The 16465-nt window shown below is 38.6% G+C and overlaps 1 protein-coding gene across 3 annotated transcripts in view; it reads left to right on the top strand.

The window, feature by feature from the left end:
* Positions 1-16465, top strand: part of LOC101861660 (zinc finger protein 420) — a 30558-nt gene that overhangs the window by 12695 nt on the left and 1398 nt on the right. For 2 of the 3 annotated variants that reach the window (XM_013082253.2, XM_005097860.3), the window contains 11 exons: positions 658-831; positions 1460-1527; positions 2902-3103; positions 3718-3891; positions 5344-5495; positions 6342-6827; positions 8063-8150; positions 10118-10297; positions 11891-12058; positions 12522-12689; positions 14708-14858. In XM_013082253.2, coding sequence (XP_012937707.1) covers positions 658-831; positions 1460-1527; positions 2902-3103; positions 3718-3891; positions 5344-5495; positions 6342-6827; positions 8063-8150; positions 10118-10297; positions 11891-12058; positions 12522-12689; positions 14708-14858 — 2011 coding nt within the window. Of the gene's footprint in view, positions 1-657; positions 832-1459; positions 1528-2901; positions 3104-3717; positions 3892-5343; positions 5496-6341; positions 6828-8062; positions 8151-10117; positions 10298-11890; positions 12059-12521; positions 12690-14707; positions 14859-16465 lie in introns of those variants that run through there. The other variant, XM_005097861.3, reaches the window with a different exon arrangement.

Raw genomic sequence — 16465 nt, 5'->3', positions numbered from 1 at the left:
CTCTTTGCCATTGTACTCAGAAGAGTTCGGTTCCCACACAAGAAACTTATTTTATAGAGTATCTCTGTCTGTTTGCAGGGACACTGTACTATACTCAGCCAAGGTTGAAGCAATCTGTGTTCTGAATTATCTAAATTGTGTTGATGAGGGCATTAAACAATATACAATCATTTACTATCAAAAGTAGCAGTAGTGATTCGTATGTTGCAGAGAAGTGACTTACTCTGTTTTTCTCTCTGAATGTGTACTTTCTTTTGTTGCTTTCCTTATTTTTGCTTGTTGCTTCCTTTTTAACATTTCTTTTATTTAGAATCTTGTCTTGTGATACATCTTTGAGCGTCTGCTATGCTTTGGTTAATGTCTGACCCAACCCAATTATTTTTAGACTTTCCCTTATTATGGCTGCTTAATGAAAGATGGATTTAGTATTCAGGCACAAGTATTGTCATCGAGATGTTATGGCTCTGCTCATGTATCCAGTTCTAAGAAGAGTAGCTTTCAGTGAATGTAAGGTTCCAGTTTGTTATGGTAGTTAAATTACAGAGAGATGCAAGCTTTTGTTCTGTAGCAATAATTTACAAGGTGGGGACAGTAATTTTTTCCTTGCTTTTAGTTGTTTGAAAGTTTTAAAATTTTCCTTTGCATTTTCTTTTTCAGCTGGCAAGCCCTTCAAATGCCCTCATCCTGGCTGTAATAAGTATTTTGCCACAAGAAGCAGACAGAAACTTCATGTGCGTCAACATACTGGCGAAAGACCATTTGTTTGTGAGACATGTGGCAAGGCGTTTCGGTCAGGTCAAGAACTCCGGCATCACAAAGGGACACACGTAGGTAGGCTATTATTGTACTGTTTTCCTTCCAGGCTTGTCTGTTCTGTATTTTGATGTACCCATGTACTGTGGTGTAATAGCTTTGCTCTTCACTGTTGCACTCAGAAGATGCAAGTTCGATTCTCAAGAAGGAAAGTTGCTCTATATAGCATCTGCATCTGTCTGTGTGGTGGGTTGATGAATGCAACTAAATCCAGGTTGGCTCTAACAGACAGGGCTGAAGCATCTAAATGACCTAAACTGTGTCAATAGGGACTTAAAACGTTTACAAATATAATTGTAACCCAGTCAGCCCTGTGATTGTAAATAATGTGTGATCTGTCTTAGCACAACACAACAAACTGTTAGATCAGATGAAAGTCTCGGGGAGGGGGGGGGGTGATTTTCACATTGTGAGAAATGAGCTTTCTGTTTTTAAAATTAATTTAATTCATATTTATAAAAATGGTAGAATGGCATGTCTCAACAGCTCCTTGCTTTCTTAGTGCTTAGATGCTTGGTAACTGCTTGCTCTATACTACTGTATTGTAAACATTGATGAACACATATTTGTTAAAACAAGTTTTTGAAGGGTTGGTAATTACAAGTATGTATGTATACATTGTTTTTTTGTTGTTGTTTTTTTCCAGCTGGGAAACCTTTTAGCTGTCCCAGACCAGGTTGTGAGCAAAGATACAAGTACAGGAATACTCTCCTGGTGAGACAGATCAAATTTCACTCACATAGCTGTTTCTCACTGTTACAAGAAAATTAGTAACTCCATTTTGTTTTTACATATCCTGTAAAGCAGGGTCAAATGGAATGAATTTTTCCCCGGTGACAGCAATGTGTTGTATTTAATGTTTCAGCTTGTAGGTATTTTTCAGTATAGCAAATTGCATTTTGTTAATCTATTTTGTTAAGCATTAGCACTTTGAAGAGTGGCAAATTAAACATTGTAAGATTATTAGAATGTATGGTGTGCTAAATTAGTGCTAAATTATTTTTAGACCTATTATCTTTAAGTGTTATGTGTATGCAGTAGAATCTGTTTAAAGCTTTCGAGAATGGAAGACAAATCCAAGTATAATATTATAATTGACTGAACCCCTTATTGTAACACGAATTTTAGAAATATACCACTTCCTAAAATTGTATAGGCCTACATTCTGCACAAAAAATATTCTGTTCATAGAATACTTTCCTTTTGTATGCCTATTAGATAAAAAAAACATTTTAAACTCTTTTCAGACGTAGTTTTTTTGGGGTCTAGACATAATTAACCTGTTGCTCGATTTGGCTATGCAGGTTGTGTACAAAATAACTTCATAGAAGCATAACCATCACTCCAAATGTAACATATGATACATCAAATTGAAGGAAATTGAATGAGAAATACATCCCAATATAAAATAAGGATTAATTTTGAACATAAGTACTCATTAAAAGGCTTAGAAATGGTGATGAGAAAAATAAATTTTGCTGGAAAAAATTGCATTCACCAAACATGTGAAAGCGAATCAGCATAGCTATCTTATCATATACAGGTCAAGAGCATAATCCATAAATTTCTGAATGCGCAGCTTTTTATTTGAAAACAATATTCCAATTTTTGTTTAAGTTATAAAATTTATACCGAGTTCGGTTGCATTGTTTTGTTGATGCCAGACTGCAAGAACTAATTCACTCGTTTTTTCCCCAAACCCACGCTTTGACAAAGTGAAACTAGATGTTCTCGTTTCCTAAATGCTTTTCGAGTTTTTCAATAGCAAAAAAAAGTAATTATAAGTGACGGATCGTGTTAAAATGAAACAATACTGAGGCACCCTATCACAGCTGATATATCGGTGATACGTCCGCAAGGGGCGTGGACTTGCGCCGATATATCGGTGATGCGTCCGGAAACAGTTAATTAAAGTGTGTCAACTGGGTGAAAAATGTTTGCATCTTGGGTGTTTAATATTGTTTTGTTTTGAATGCTGATGTAAGCAGTCCTTGATACAATGTAAACCAACTTTTTTCCCCTCATGACATTCCATAACTTCAAACGATAGCATCACACTGGGTTTTTTCCTTTGTCCATTCCTCACAGCGCCACCTCCAGCACCATGATGGACGCTGCCCATTCCCCTGTGACTACCCGGACTGTGGGAAAGCCTTCAAGAACAGATACGAACTTAAGTGTCACTACAGGATTCACACGGGAGAGAAGCCATACGTCTGCAAAGAGCCGGGGTGCGGCCAAACTTTCAGACTGCCCTGTGAATATACCAAGCACAAGCGGCAGCACACAGGTCAGCTTGATGTGTTTTTGGTTAATAGTCTAGTCTCATTTGTGTTTGTTTACTGGTCAATCCTGATTTGTTTGTTTACTGGTGCGTCTTATTAGTGCTTGTGTTCACGTTAGTCTGATGTATATTAGTTTAGGTAAGCAGGATTTATGGGGGATGGTTGCCAACTTTTGCCTGTCGGCTCAATTTATCTTTTTTCATTCATCTATAATTTGAGATGTCAAAATTAATTCAGAAAAAAAGGGATGATCCAAAATCCTTATTTTTGTGTTTTTGTCCTCTTATGCTGTAATTTAAAGTAGGAAGGAGTTTTCAACAACTTATGCCTTCTGGCACGCAGTGTATACTCATTTACGCCCTAAGTTTATGTCTTCTTTTTCTTCTGAGAGCATCTTTTGTGTAATGGTTAGGCTCTTTGCTGCAGCGTACAGAAAATACAAGTACAATTCTTGTGTGAGACGTTGATTTATTGATTAGCTCCAGTTGGGATACTGTGTCCTATTCAGCCAGGGTAAGCATTTACAGGTACAGCTGAAGCAGCTTGCCTCCTAATTGATCTACATTGTATTGGTATGGGTGTAAAATGTGTGTAATGATTGCAATCTATCTTATGATAGGTGAGCGACCTTTTCGGTGTTCTGTGGAAGGCTGCAATGCTGCATATACAACATGCGGAGGTTTGTCTGGTCATATGCTCACCCACTCCAGTGAGAACAACTTCTGTTGTGAACATTGTGGGAAAACGTTCAAGTACAAGATGTCTTACGTGCTCCACTACAGGCAGCATGTATGTAAGTAGGAAGACCTAGAGAACAACATAGTCTTATAGATAATTACGTCATTGTTGTCAACTCAGTATGTGTCTGTTCTGTGTTTCCTTTCTTGATATTTGACCTACCACTGTATTTTGCCCTCGACCGACTTCCCTTTATTTCTCCTTAATTTCAAATGAAAAAGTTAAATAGAATTTGCTATGTACAGGTTTGCATGAAATGTGAACTATTTAAAGACAATTTATCCTAAAATTTAACATTGAGAACATAGAATGCCATTTGACTGGGTTAATGCTGTGATATACACCTGAAAAAATGCTCAATGAGATGGATGTCATTATGATGCCTTAAAAGTGAAACTGTGTTGTAGAAAATGTGGGTGTGTGTATGAGGGGATAGAGAGTATTATTTTGTTTTTAACGTGTGTCTAGAGTTCGTGGAAGCAAGTTGATTTTTTAAATTAGAAGTATCTTCACTTTTTGTGTCTGCTGTTCTGTGTACACATTCCTGTCAGCACAGAAAGTTAGGCTTCAGGTGACTCGTAAGATGTTGATGTCAGTACCTTGATTTTTATCTCAACTGACATAACTCTCTTTCCATGACTTGTTTCAGCTGTTAAGTAATTTGCTTTCAAGAGAACTTGATATTAAAAACCTTAGCTTGATATCCCTCACACTTTTCTGATTCTTTTGCTTTTCTGCTAGCTGAGTTGCATCATGGATCATTTATTATTCTCTTTATTGCTAAAGTTTTTCTTTTTATCCATTTGTGTACCGGTATTGGAAAGACATTTGCTTGGAAACCAAAGAGACTCCAAAAACATACTGACATTTTGTTATTGTTTATACTCTTCTTTTATTTTATGTTGAAAAAATTTCCGTTGCTTGCATTCTTTTTATTTCCAGATATAAATGTAAATATAATGATAGTAGAAATGATAATGATAATAATAATAATGATGATACTGATGATGATGATGATGATGATGATGATGATGATGATGATGATGATGATGATGATGATAATGGTAATAATATAAGATTGCATTTATGTAGCATATATCCTTACCAGTAAGAAATCTCTATAAACTTTGCATTTTGTTACCCCACCTGGTTCTTTTTCATTCCAAAATATTCTCAGCTTCCTACTCCTTGGAGGCACTGTGGTAGAATGTTATGCACCTTTGTTTATTAAATAAGGATCAAAGTTAATTCATTCATTACTACAGTTTCTATACAGTGTAGCACTCTGTGATTGGAGTCACCATAATAAAACAGGAATCCACAGTATATTTACAAATTCAAACTTTACCTTTTTTTGTTGAAACTAACTTCTTCGAAAGGGCTCTTATCTGGGTTGCTGCTAAGTGGAAATAGATATATCTGTTCCTGGTGGAAACTAGCTTCTCTCATGTGGACTCACCATAAGTTGCAACTCAACTTCCAATCCATTTTGTTGTATATTTTCCAGCTCGAGGGGAACACAGGTGCACTGTTGAAGGTTGTGAGAGAGCTTTCCATCTACGTTACTTGCTCAACGATCACATGATGTCAGCACATGGCCTGTACCAGCCCAGGGAGATCAAAAGGAGAGCAAGGAAAAATGTCAGCAAGAATGGTCTTGTACGTGTAGTGAGGAGAATTGAAAGAAATGTAGCACAAACATAATAGTTACCTTGTTGCTGTTGCTATGTCTCTGCTTGTCTGTTTGTCTGTCTGTCAATGCAAGTGCATATAAAAGCGTGCACAGTTGCACCTAGAGGGCACACGTATGTTCTTGGGCACACATAATATGCTCACGCCCGCATGCATTCAGTTGTTCACACACGCACACACACACACACACACACACACACACACACACACATACACACACACACACACAACCACACTTTTGCACGCACACATACACTTACATTCACACATGCACACATTCTCTTATACATGGTCTTGTTGGTCTGGAGTTTTCACGTGAGTATTTGGTTCCTTGGTGGGGAATATTGGAGGGTGCCACTGGTAGGTCTTAATTCTTTACTTTCTATCTGTTGTTTTGGTCTGTCAATCATGCTCTTTTCCTGTAGTAAATGACCGTTGTAGGGTAAATGTGCTTCTTTCTTAAAGGTATGCCTGTGGTGGAATGGTTGATTTGTTATTCTGATGCTGTCAGCTTCTCTGTTTCTTTCTGATGTTATTTTCTTTTTCTGTTCTTTGTATAAAATGACAGTTTTCGTACTGACTCACTCACTGTAGGTGGATGGAAAATGCCATTGGTGGGTTCTATTTCCTTGTTATTTTTCTTGAGTTCTTCTTCTGCCTGTCTAGCTTTTTCTCAGCAGTTGATGCTTGTCTTTACTCAAGCTCTTGGTGTAATGTAGCTATTTGTCTATGGACTCACTTAAAATTACAAGTACAATTTTACAACAACAGTAATGAAAACATCAACAATAGCATCATGTCCCTACGTTCCAGGTGTTCTGCTGCCCTGTGGAAGGATGTGGCAAAGAGTATGTGGAAGCCCGCATCTTGGACCAGCATATGATATCCAAACATAACATCCATGACCACCAGGCCAAGCCAGTTCCACGCAAGAAATATTTCATCTGCCCTGTGGAAGGGTGCGGTAGTCAGTACATCACCTATGGGGGCTTGAGGTACCACAAGCTGACCTCTCACAACTCTGTTGGACATTCAGACAATCGCGTTAACACTGGAACAGACACAGATTCAGCGATACAGGTGCCACTGGTGTGTACGAAACTCATGTGCCCGTTCCAAGGCTGTGGGAAAGAGTACGAAGACACTGTGGGGTTGAGAGATCATCTGGCCAGAGCTCACGTGTCGATGCCCAGAGAGAAAATGTGTGGACTTTGTGGGCTTGCATTTCCTCATATCCAGCAGTTGGAGAAGCATATGCGTGGCTTCCATACAGAGATGTCTGTGGTGAATGAACATAATGTACGTAACAGGTAGCTCCTGAAGCTTTATTTACTACGAGTCTCTGTTATTCTCAGAATGTGTATTTTCTACTGTTGCTTTCCTTATTGTTGCTTTCCTTTTTTTTTTTTTTTAAATGTTATCTCATAAAATTCTCAATGAATATTATTATTACCAATTTACCAATTTAATTTAGAAATGTATGATGAGTTGTAATATCATCATCATCATCCAGTGCTAGATCTGCGACAGACATCGGCGATCATGGTTCTCCATTCATTCCTTTGCTCAGATGCTCTTAAAAAAGCTACGTTTCCCTGATCTTTCCCTGTTACCCATTTATTGTTTGCCTTCAATTTTGCCAGTGAGACCTAGATTTTCAAGACCCTTAGGTCTATTCAGGTGTCCCAAAAACTGCATTTGTCGTTTCCTGATTGTTTTTAACAGTGAGCGTCCTACATGGGCTTCATCAAACACTTCCTCATTTGATTTCTTTTCCTTCCATGATAGTCTTAGCAGTCTCCTAAGAAACCACATTTCTGTTGCTTCTATTTTATTTTCACTGTCTTTAGTGATTGTCCAGCATTCACAGAAGGGTTGACCATACATAGCATTTCAGAACTTTCATTTTGGTAGTCATTGTCTGAGCTTTGCATGGAGTAAACCGAGTGGTGCTGTAAACATTTTTTCCCTTCTCTTTATGTTTGGGCAGGTCAGTATAAAGAAAGAGTAACAATATTTCATTAAATGGACAAAAAATGTCTAATAAGGATCAAATCAAAATCTAAAGAGACAAAAACATTGTATTATACTGACTTATATATCTACACATTATTATCATCCTGACCAAATACTTTTATGCCTACCTACATACATATTTCCAGACCTGTATCATGACTTACAAACCAACATGAAGTTTGGTCATGTCACTTTGTTTTTATTGTGCCAACAGAAATAGCCTCTCTATAACAGATCAAGGGTGGTATCTGTGTGCAATTCGACAAATGTTATCATTAAAAATGTATTTGATGCCATATCTGTCTGCTTTTGGGACATACAGTATTACTGCCATTTTGGCATGTAAACTTATTGTTTTTCGAAATTTGTCTGTAATGATTGTCGGGATTTCATTTCTTGCTGGATGAGCTGAGGAAAATGGATAAAGTAATTTTTTCTGAACATGTAAACTATGATAGACTATTTTTTAAAAAAGTTTTGATAACCAAGTGTATATTTGTATTGTGTTCACTTCACAGAATGGAATCTTTATCTGTAAAGCGGAGGGTTGCGGTACTGAGTTCCAGTGTGTTGAAGCACTCACAGCTCACATTCCCTGGCATAGAGGTAAGCTGTTGTTTTTTGTGACTGGAATATAACTGCAAGCGAGTGTAGAACGTGACTGCTACTCCTTGTCTGTTACCTCTTTCACTTCAACCACATTTGATTCTGGTATGATGGTTGGTGTTCTTCATCTTGCATACAAATACCTAAGGTTATGTCCTGCGTGGGGAAGGTGTTTAATAGAGTATCTTTGTAATTCTACTGGGATAAAATATCTCACAAAACCAGGTTAACGGGTTGATGCAGCCAACTCCCTAAATGGTTATGATGTGTCAATGTCGGCATAAAGCTTAACCTATAAATCACATTTACCCGCCACTGCTAGTCTATGACTAATGCTGCTTTTTAAAGTGATATTGACCAAGGGTCTGGCAGTAGTCATAAAACTGATGCGACAAAATTCATGGAGGAAAACAAAGGTATTGGAGTACATTTGACTGCATTTAAAATTGGTCCAAAGACACCTTTATTTAGATTCTGTTTTGCCAGTTAGTTTGATTCTTCTTTCAACGACGAGTGTAATCAGTGGCTTCAGTGATTGTCTTTTTGTGTTTGTATTCTTTTATCACATTATGGGGGCATATGTATTTGAGAGGATTGTTGTATGTTGAATGGGCATGATACATGTCACTGTGTATTCTGGGGTTGTTGTTTTTTTGAAGCACCTAGAGCCACTAAGGAGTAGGTGCCATAGAAGTGGTCTTCATCATCATCATCATCATCATTGTGTACAGCAAATAGTAAAACGGCTAAGACTTGGTAGTATTTCCAAAATATTTTAATGACAAGTTCAACATTTCACCCTCAATGGGCTTCATCAGGAACATTCAGAACATAAATGACAACACTAACTGTAGAAACCAAAGTGCATACATTCATGTCACAACGCTAAAAGGTGCGGTGAACACAAATCAGTATGGCCAGAAGTGGTAGAGAGAGAGAGAGAGGGGGGAAGGGAGGGAGGGAGAGAGAGAGAGAGGGGGAGGGAGGGAGGGAGAGAGAGAGAGAGATAGAGAGAGAGAGAGAAAGAGAGAGAGAGAGAGAGAGAGAGAGAGAGAGAGAGAGAGAGAGAGAGAGAGAGAGAGAGAGAGAGAGAGAGGGGGGGGGGGAAACAAGTGCATGGAGGTAATGAATCTGCTGCGGAAAGGCAGGGCCAGTTATTATTATAATTATTATTATTATTATTATTATGGTAGCGTCAATTGCCACCGAGTGAAGCGGTGTTAAGTCTGAAAACAACACTATCTTTAGCATTATACATAATGTGTGTCCAATGGGTCAATTTGTTCTCAACAAATTTCATTGGACGAGCATCTAGTCTAGAGCTACGGTACCAACTTGGTGTGTTTTCAATGAGACGTATCTAGATCTAGATCTAGGCTAGCCTTAGCCTACACTTTGGTGTAGAACCAACACAGGCAATTCTAGAAGTAGGCCTAGAAGGTCACAAACGCACACAAACTCAAGCAGAAATTATCGGGGAACATAAATTGGGGGACCGGGGTCAGGAAAAGACACACACACACACACACACACACACACACACACACACACACACACACACACACACACACACACACACACACACACACACACACACACACACACACACACACACACACACACACACACACACACACACACACACACACACACACACACACAGAGGTGAACGCACAACACCGAGCACTCGAGCACAATAAGCTAGATCTACCCACAAACGCAAAAGAGCTCCAATTTACTCGGTGGCAATTGACAAAAAGTCAATTTTTGTCTATTGCTACCGTGTCACTCGATGGCAATTGACACTACCTATTATTATTAGTAGTACTATTATTTTTATTACTGTACTATTACTATTATTAGAATTATTAGTTTGGTCAGTTGAATATTTCTTTTGCACATCATTAGCTTTCTGCAATAGTGAAAGTCAGATTTACATCATGGCATGATTTTGTTCTTTGATTCAGCAAATCCAACATATCGATGTCTGTATGAGGATTGCAAGCGAACATTTTTGTTGGAAAAAGGGTTCCAAGCTCATATGATGGAGCATGCAGACTTACGACCCTTTGAGTGTGACTACGAGGGCTGCGTACAGTCATTCCAGACTCAACTGAAACTGCTAAAGCACTCAAGAGTGCATTATGGTCAGTAAGAACGAGTAATTATAAATAGCTCAAACTTTATTTTACTTTGAAAAATTAAAACTCATTATATGTTATCCCAGATTAGGAGGATAAGTATTTCATATATATTGCTGTTGACAATGATGAAAATTGTATGCATTATTTTGTGGGTTTTTTAGGTATATGTACAATTTATTTATACCTGTTCTGTTTGGAAGATACAGTAGAGATGCTTTGCACCTTAATGGAAATTGCCAAAGGGACAATTACAAGTTTTAACCAATTAGATAAGCAGATAACTTTACATATATTGCTGTAAAATATAGTAATGCATTTGTAATATGACTAAAATATAAAATATCTATGTGCATACTCTCTCTTGCCATTTTTAACTCCCAGTGGAGCATACGCCATCTACAACATTTCTCCAGCGATGCCTGTCCTGTGCGTCCTTTTCTTGCTGTTTCCATGATGTTTCCACCTTTTCCATTTCCGCTTGTACTGCTCGCCTCCATGTAATCTTTGGTCTTCCTTTCTTACGTTTTGCTTGTGGATTCCACGTCAAAGGGTGTCTGATGATGCTTGTGGGGGGGTCTCCTCAGTGTGTGCCCAATCCATTTCCATTTCTTCACCTGTATGTCTTCCTTTACTGGTCTATGGCTCGTTCTTTCTCACAGTTGAGCATTTAGGACTCGATCGTACCACTTGATCCCCACTATCCTTCTTAGAGATACATTTATGAAGCTCTGCAGTTTTATGTGCATATGTGCATGGACGACTAGTAAATCAATGAAATATTTATGTACACATTTTTACTGCTAAAATAGGGTAATGTATATATGTACATTTATTGTTTGTTGGTTATAAAGTTTGTCTAATTTGAAGAGTAGTTCTAATTTCAGTCAAGGTGTAGGATTTTCTTTTTTCTTTTTTGTGGGTTACTCAAAATGGCTGCAGGTTTCTTATTTTCTGAGGTTTGTACAGAAAAGTTTAGTAGTATTTCAATATTTCAGTTTAATAATTTCCGAAATGTGGGTGGTTGGCAGGTGCTCTGGCGTGGTTTGCTTCTTCTTTTCTATCAAACATCTATCGTCCTTATCTCCCCTTCTTCTTTTTTATGTTTGTTACTCTCTTGTAACACCTCTAATCTTCTGGTGCTCATATGACCTTATGCAGTTGCGAGTGCCGTAAAACCTCTACTAAAACTAAAAAATTTCCCAAATATTGTCTGAATTGAAAAGCGCTGACTTAAATATTTTAGTCATGCAAATAGAAACCCAAACCCTATAACATCAGTGCTCAAAGATAAAGTTGAGGGAAAAAGGAAAAGAGGCAGGCCAATACCACTGTGGTCAGCTGTCTAGGAAGGTTAGTGGAGATTGTTGAACTCAGCTTATCTGGGGAACTATGGCGAACTATGGTTGCTTTATGTGGTGCTCCTACAGTTAACAGTGGTGATGGTGACAGATGACAGATGATGTTGATTTTCAGCTCTCTCTATTGTTGAAAGGTTTTCTGTTATTATTTTTCAATAATGATTCTCATTTGTTATAGCTTTGTTTCAGATTATTTTTCATCATATTTACTTCTGTTTGTGATGTCTCTCCCTTACAGATCTGTTCAAATGTCCTGTGGAAGGCTGTGGTAAGATGCTACAGGCTCTTAACAGTGCCAGAATCCATTTGTTCCGTCACACAGGAGAGAAACCGTATGTGTGCACCGTGTGTGGCAAGACTTTTGCTGCCTCCTCTCAGTGGATACGCCACAATCGAGTTCATACAGGTATTTGGCATCTTTTTTTCTTCTAGATCTGGGCTCCTGTATTTGATACTCTTCTTTACAGCTATGAATACTGGACAATTACCAAAGATACTGAAAATAACCTTTAAGCAACAGAATTCTCTAGGAGACTGCTGAGAATATCATGGAAAGAAAAGAAATGAAAAATGAGGTAAAAAAAAATTAGTTAATTGAACCACTTTGTCAAGTGCTCCTCTGTTGTGGTTATCCGGTCTTTGTGACTATGAAGCTCACATGTTGTGTACATTTAAGCACAATCGCTGTCCGCGGGTGCTGTGGTGTGATTTGCTCCTTCTTTCTTGTTAGACATCCATTGTCCTAATCTCTCCTCCTTTTTTGTGTTTGTTACTCTCTTGTAACACCTCTAATCTTCGACACTTTCATGACCTTATTGTGTTGCAAGTGCAGTAAAACTCTTTCTAAGACTAAAAATCTCTGTCCCAAGGTGAAAAGCCATACGAGTGTACAGTCTGTCATGCACGGTTCGCTGACTCTGGCATCCTGCAGACACACATGAGGTCCCACACGGGAGAGAGGCCCTTCACTTGTGACACTTGTGGACAGATGTTCTCAACCCAGGGAGCACTCAAAACTCACGCACGGATTCATACAGGTAGTGTGACTCAACTGTGCCAGTCTCGGCATTTGGGTCTATATCTATAGCGACTTTCGGTTTGATAGGGTTTTTTTAATGATTGGATTTGTCATGGAAAGGCTGTAAAGATCTATTATAATTTCAACGTAAAAGAAGCTATAAAGGATATTAGGTACCAGAAACTAACTTTTCAAAGTAGCTGTATGCCAAATTTATCTATTCCATTTGAAAGGCCTATATCCAGTGAGCATTTTGGTACCATTCTTTAACCTCTCAGTCAAATTTAAAGAAAATGGTAGTTGTTTAAAATTTGATCAAATTTGTTAAAGTCAGTCACTGGCTGCAACCACATGTTTGACAGATAATAAAAGAGTACCAAGTGCACTAAATATCTCCACATTAACAGAGTACGATCACTATAACAAATATATGGAGCCTAATTTTTTTCAAGAATGTGAGATCATTACAAATCAGTATTTTATCGCCTCAAACACGATGCTATGTCGTTATTTCGACAAAAACACCGAGTGTTGACCTTGCCGGCACCGCACCAGCCCCCCGCAGTGAGCGAGTTGGCTCTATACTGTAGTGTACCCCTCGTGCGGGGTCACATACTTTCCGAGTCTCGCGGAAGGATTGATGCAAAATGATTCCAAGCTAATTATTTTATTCTAATAGGAAATAAACTGATCTTTTAATTCATACCTCTTTTGAACTGGTATTTTACATATTTCGTGTAAAATATGATCTTTGAAAATGTTTACGGTATTTTTAAAGGTTTTCTATATAAGTGTCAAGGGCCAAAAATATAATAATAATAATAATAATAATAATAGATAGTATTTTTATAGCGCATATCCCCGCTCAACAGCAGGCTCTATGCGCTTTACACTATATTATTACCCCAGCAGACCATAGAACACTCCGAAACATTCCTAGCTTCCCGGGAAGCATACAGTGCAAGCAGCCGATTAAGCACTCAAACACTAACAAACTGACAAGATCTTTCGCTGTCTATAGCTGGGTACCCATTCCCACCTGGGTTAAGTGAGGAAAATTCGTGTAAAGTGCCTTTCCCAAGGACACAACGTCGGGTCCCTGACGGGATTCGAACCCACGACCTTATGTCGCGGGAGAGCCCGTTCAAAGCTCTACAGTTCTCCGCCAATGAATAGACGATATTTAATCATCCCTCGTTCCGCGAAGCATTTGAATGCATGCGTGTCAATTTTTGAACCGGCCGACCACGCATTCCGACCGCGAGGGGCTTTGCTTTCCTCGGTGATTCTCCAGCTCTTAATAATCGGACATATAAACAATTACACCATTGTAATGAGGAAAAGCTGAACTTTTACAAGGTGTACGGCATTTGGTGTTTTATAGCGAAAGAGCAAAGAAACAGAGATCGGAATTACCCCGATTTCACTGATACCATGGTACCATGCGGTCGGAAGGCCGCGAGTGCCCGCGAGGCCGTGTTTAAGCTACCTAATATTATACAAACAAAAATAGGGGTTAAGCTTACGTTTCTTCAGGAATGTCTTTTTCCCCATACTTTTTGAAACTGTCATTTAGGTTAATTTATCTATTTTATGCCACATGTCCATCGTTTCAAACACATTCCACAGTGCAGACTGCTTCTACCTCTTGTTTTCCATATTCACTTAATTTTATTTGGGTTTTGGTGTTTTTTAAAAAGTGTCTCAGAGTCAATGGTTTTTATTTTACTTCAGATCTTCTGAAATGTGATGTGTGTGTTTCTGAAAACATTTAAATAGTTTTTGCTTCACTATTGCCTTATTTAGTGTGCTTTTTTCCCCCAAAAGCCTAAGTTATGAAAGTATGAGAAACTGTTATTGGTCTATACACCATTTCATTAACATTTGTTTGTCTGACTAGTTAATTCCTCCTCCTCCCACTCCTTTTTAAAATTTACATTACTGCAGTTGTGAGTTTGTGTCTGGCCCTGACTTCTGTTCTTCTACTGTTTTATTGCCTTTCAAACTCAGCTTTATTCTTGTATTTCTTCCCTCCAGGAGAACTTCCGTATGTGTGCCCAGAGACAGATTGTGGGAAAGGGTTCCGTGACAGCAACCAGCTGAGATCTCACCAGACCGTCCACGCAAAACCTAACCATCTGTGCAGCAAATGCGGCAAAGTCTACAAGTTTAACATGTGCAAACATAGGTTGGTAAACATTGTTTGGTGTTTTCTTGTTTTGACTATACACTGTTCTTTTTTTTATACAGGACAACTGCTGAAATGTCGTTCGTCAGAAGGAAGGACTATTTGTTTAGGAGGCGGGCTGATTCAGCCCTGCCTGTCACAGACAACCCTGGTGGAGTGGGATACAGTACCCAGCAGACTGTCAGAGATATTCAATGAAATAACAACCACATATGGGATTCAAATGTTCTTTTTCTCTATTCATCAGCAAAGAGTCTTATTATTACATTTTATACACAAGTCTTGAAAGATTTTGTGTTTCTTCAGCCAAAGGGGGAATGTTTCTAAAAGAAATAAAATGAGATATGAGAGAACTTTGTTTTGTCATTGGGACGTTTTTTGTTGTTTTCAACAGTGGTTGGAAAAGAAATTCAGTTCCTTAAGTCTAATAATGCACTTGCACCGAAGAACACACACTCACACACACACACACACACACACACACACACACACACAAACACACACACACACACACACAGAGACCATTTCCATCACATACACACGCCCATAAAACGTTAAAGTCTCACTTCTCTTTCTCCGCTGTACCTCATTAAGCCTGTGGGTGACAGAGGAACGTGTAGAAGAGAGCGCCCTTTTCACAGAAGCTTGGCCGTTTGAGTTCAGTGATCTGAAAGAAATTCCTCAGTCATGCTCCAGATCATTTCATGTCCCCCTGGATCGTTCACCTCCAACGGGACCCATAGGTTGCCTTGTGCACATAGGTTTTGAATTTGAACTGAACACGTTCCCTAGACGAAACGAACTTCGCGGTTTCGGTTCATAGTCGTTATTCGGCATATTTTAGATTATTGCATAAGAGGTTCTGTCCCAAAGAAAGGACTTAAGACCCAATTTTCCTCAGTTCACCCTGCTGTGAATGTTTGGACGGCTTGAAAAAATAATAGCTTTTGGACAGACTGTCAAGTCAAATAGTCCATCCCTTAGGAAATGAGATGGCAGATTTAGATGAAAAGGTCAGTCTATGAAGTTAATGTGAGGTCGTGAGAGCCTACCTTCTGAAGGGATACATAGCTGCTATTGAATAAAGTTAACGTTAAGATGAATATTGTGGAGTTTGGCAATTGTTTGGCATTTCTTCTGAAATGTGGCTGGTTATTTGCCTTTCTCTTTGAAAATACACCCCTTTGTAACAGTGTCATAATTTATTTGTTGACCTTGTAAGGAGAAAGAATATTATTATGGACATTCTCGTGTCTCTGAGTAATAAGACGCATGCGTACCTTTCCAGGGCAATATAACTATCATCCAGAATTTCCATTCTGCAGGATTTCGCCTCTGTTATTATATAGCCGTCGTTTTGTATCGTTTGTCCTTTTCGTCTTTCGTTGCGAAAACGAAATTGTAACACGCAAGGTTTTGCGTCCCATAATGTTCGCTCCATATTATCTTCGCTCCACACTTTTATTTGTATTAAGTAAATCTTTGTAAGATACGAATAATTATAACTGCCACCACAGGGAGTCCGAGATACGAGTTAAGCTGATCGAATGTTTTGGGTTTGTTAGTTTATGTGTGTGCGTGTGTGTGTGTGTGTGTGTGTGTGTGTG

This window comes from Aplysia californica, unplaced genomic scaffold (genome assembly GCF_000002075.1).
Source record: "Aplysia californica isolate F4 #8 unplaced genomic scaffold, AplCal3.0 scaffold00165, whole genome shotgun sequence".
NCBI classification, from domain to species: domain Eukaryota; kingdom Metazoa; phylum Mollusca; class Gastropoda; order Aplysiida; family Aplysiidae; genus Aplysia; species Aplysia californica.
The sequence above is the reverse complement of the archived record's forward strand: the minus strand, read 5'-3'. Positions and strand labels throughout refer to the sequence as shown.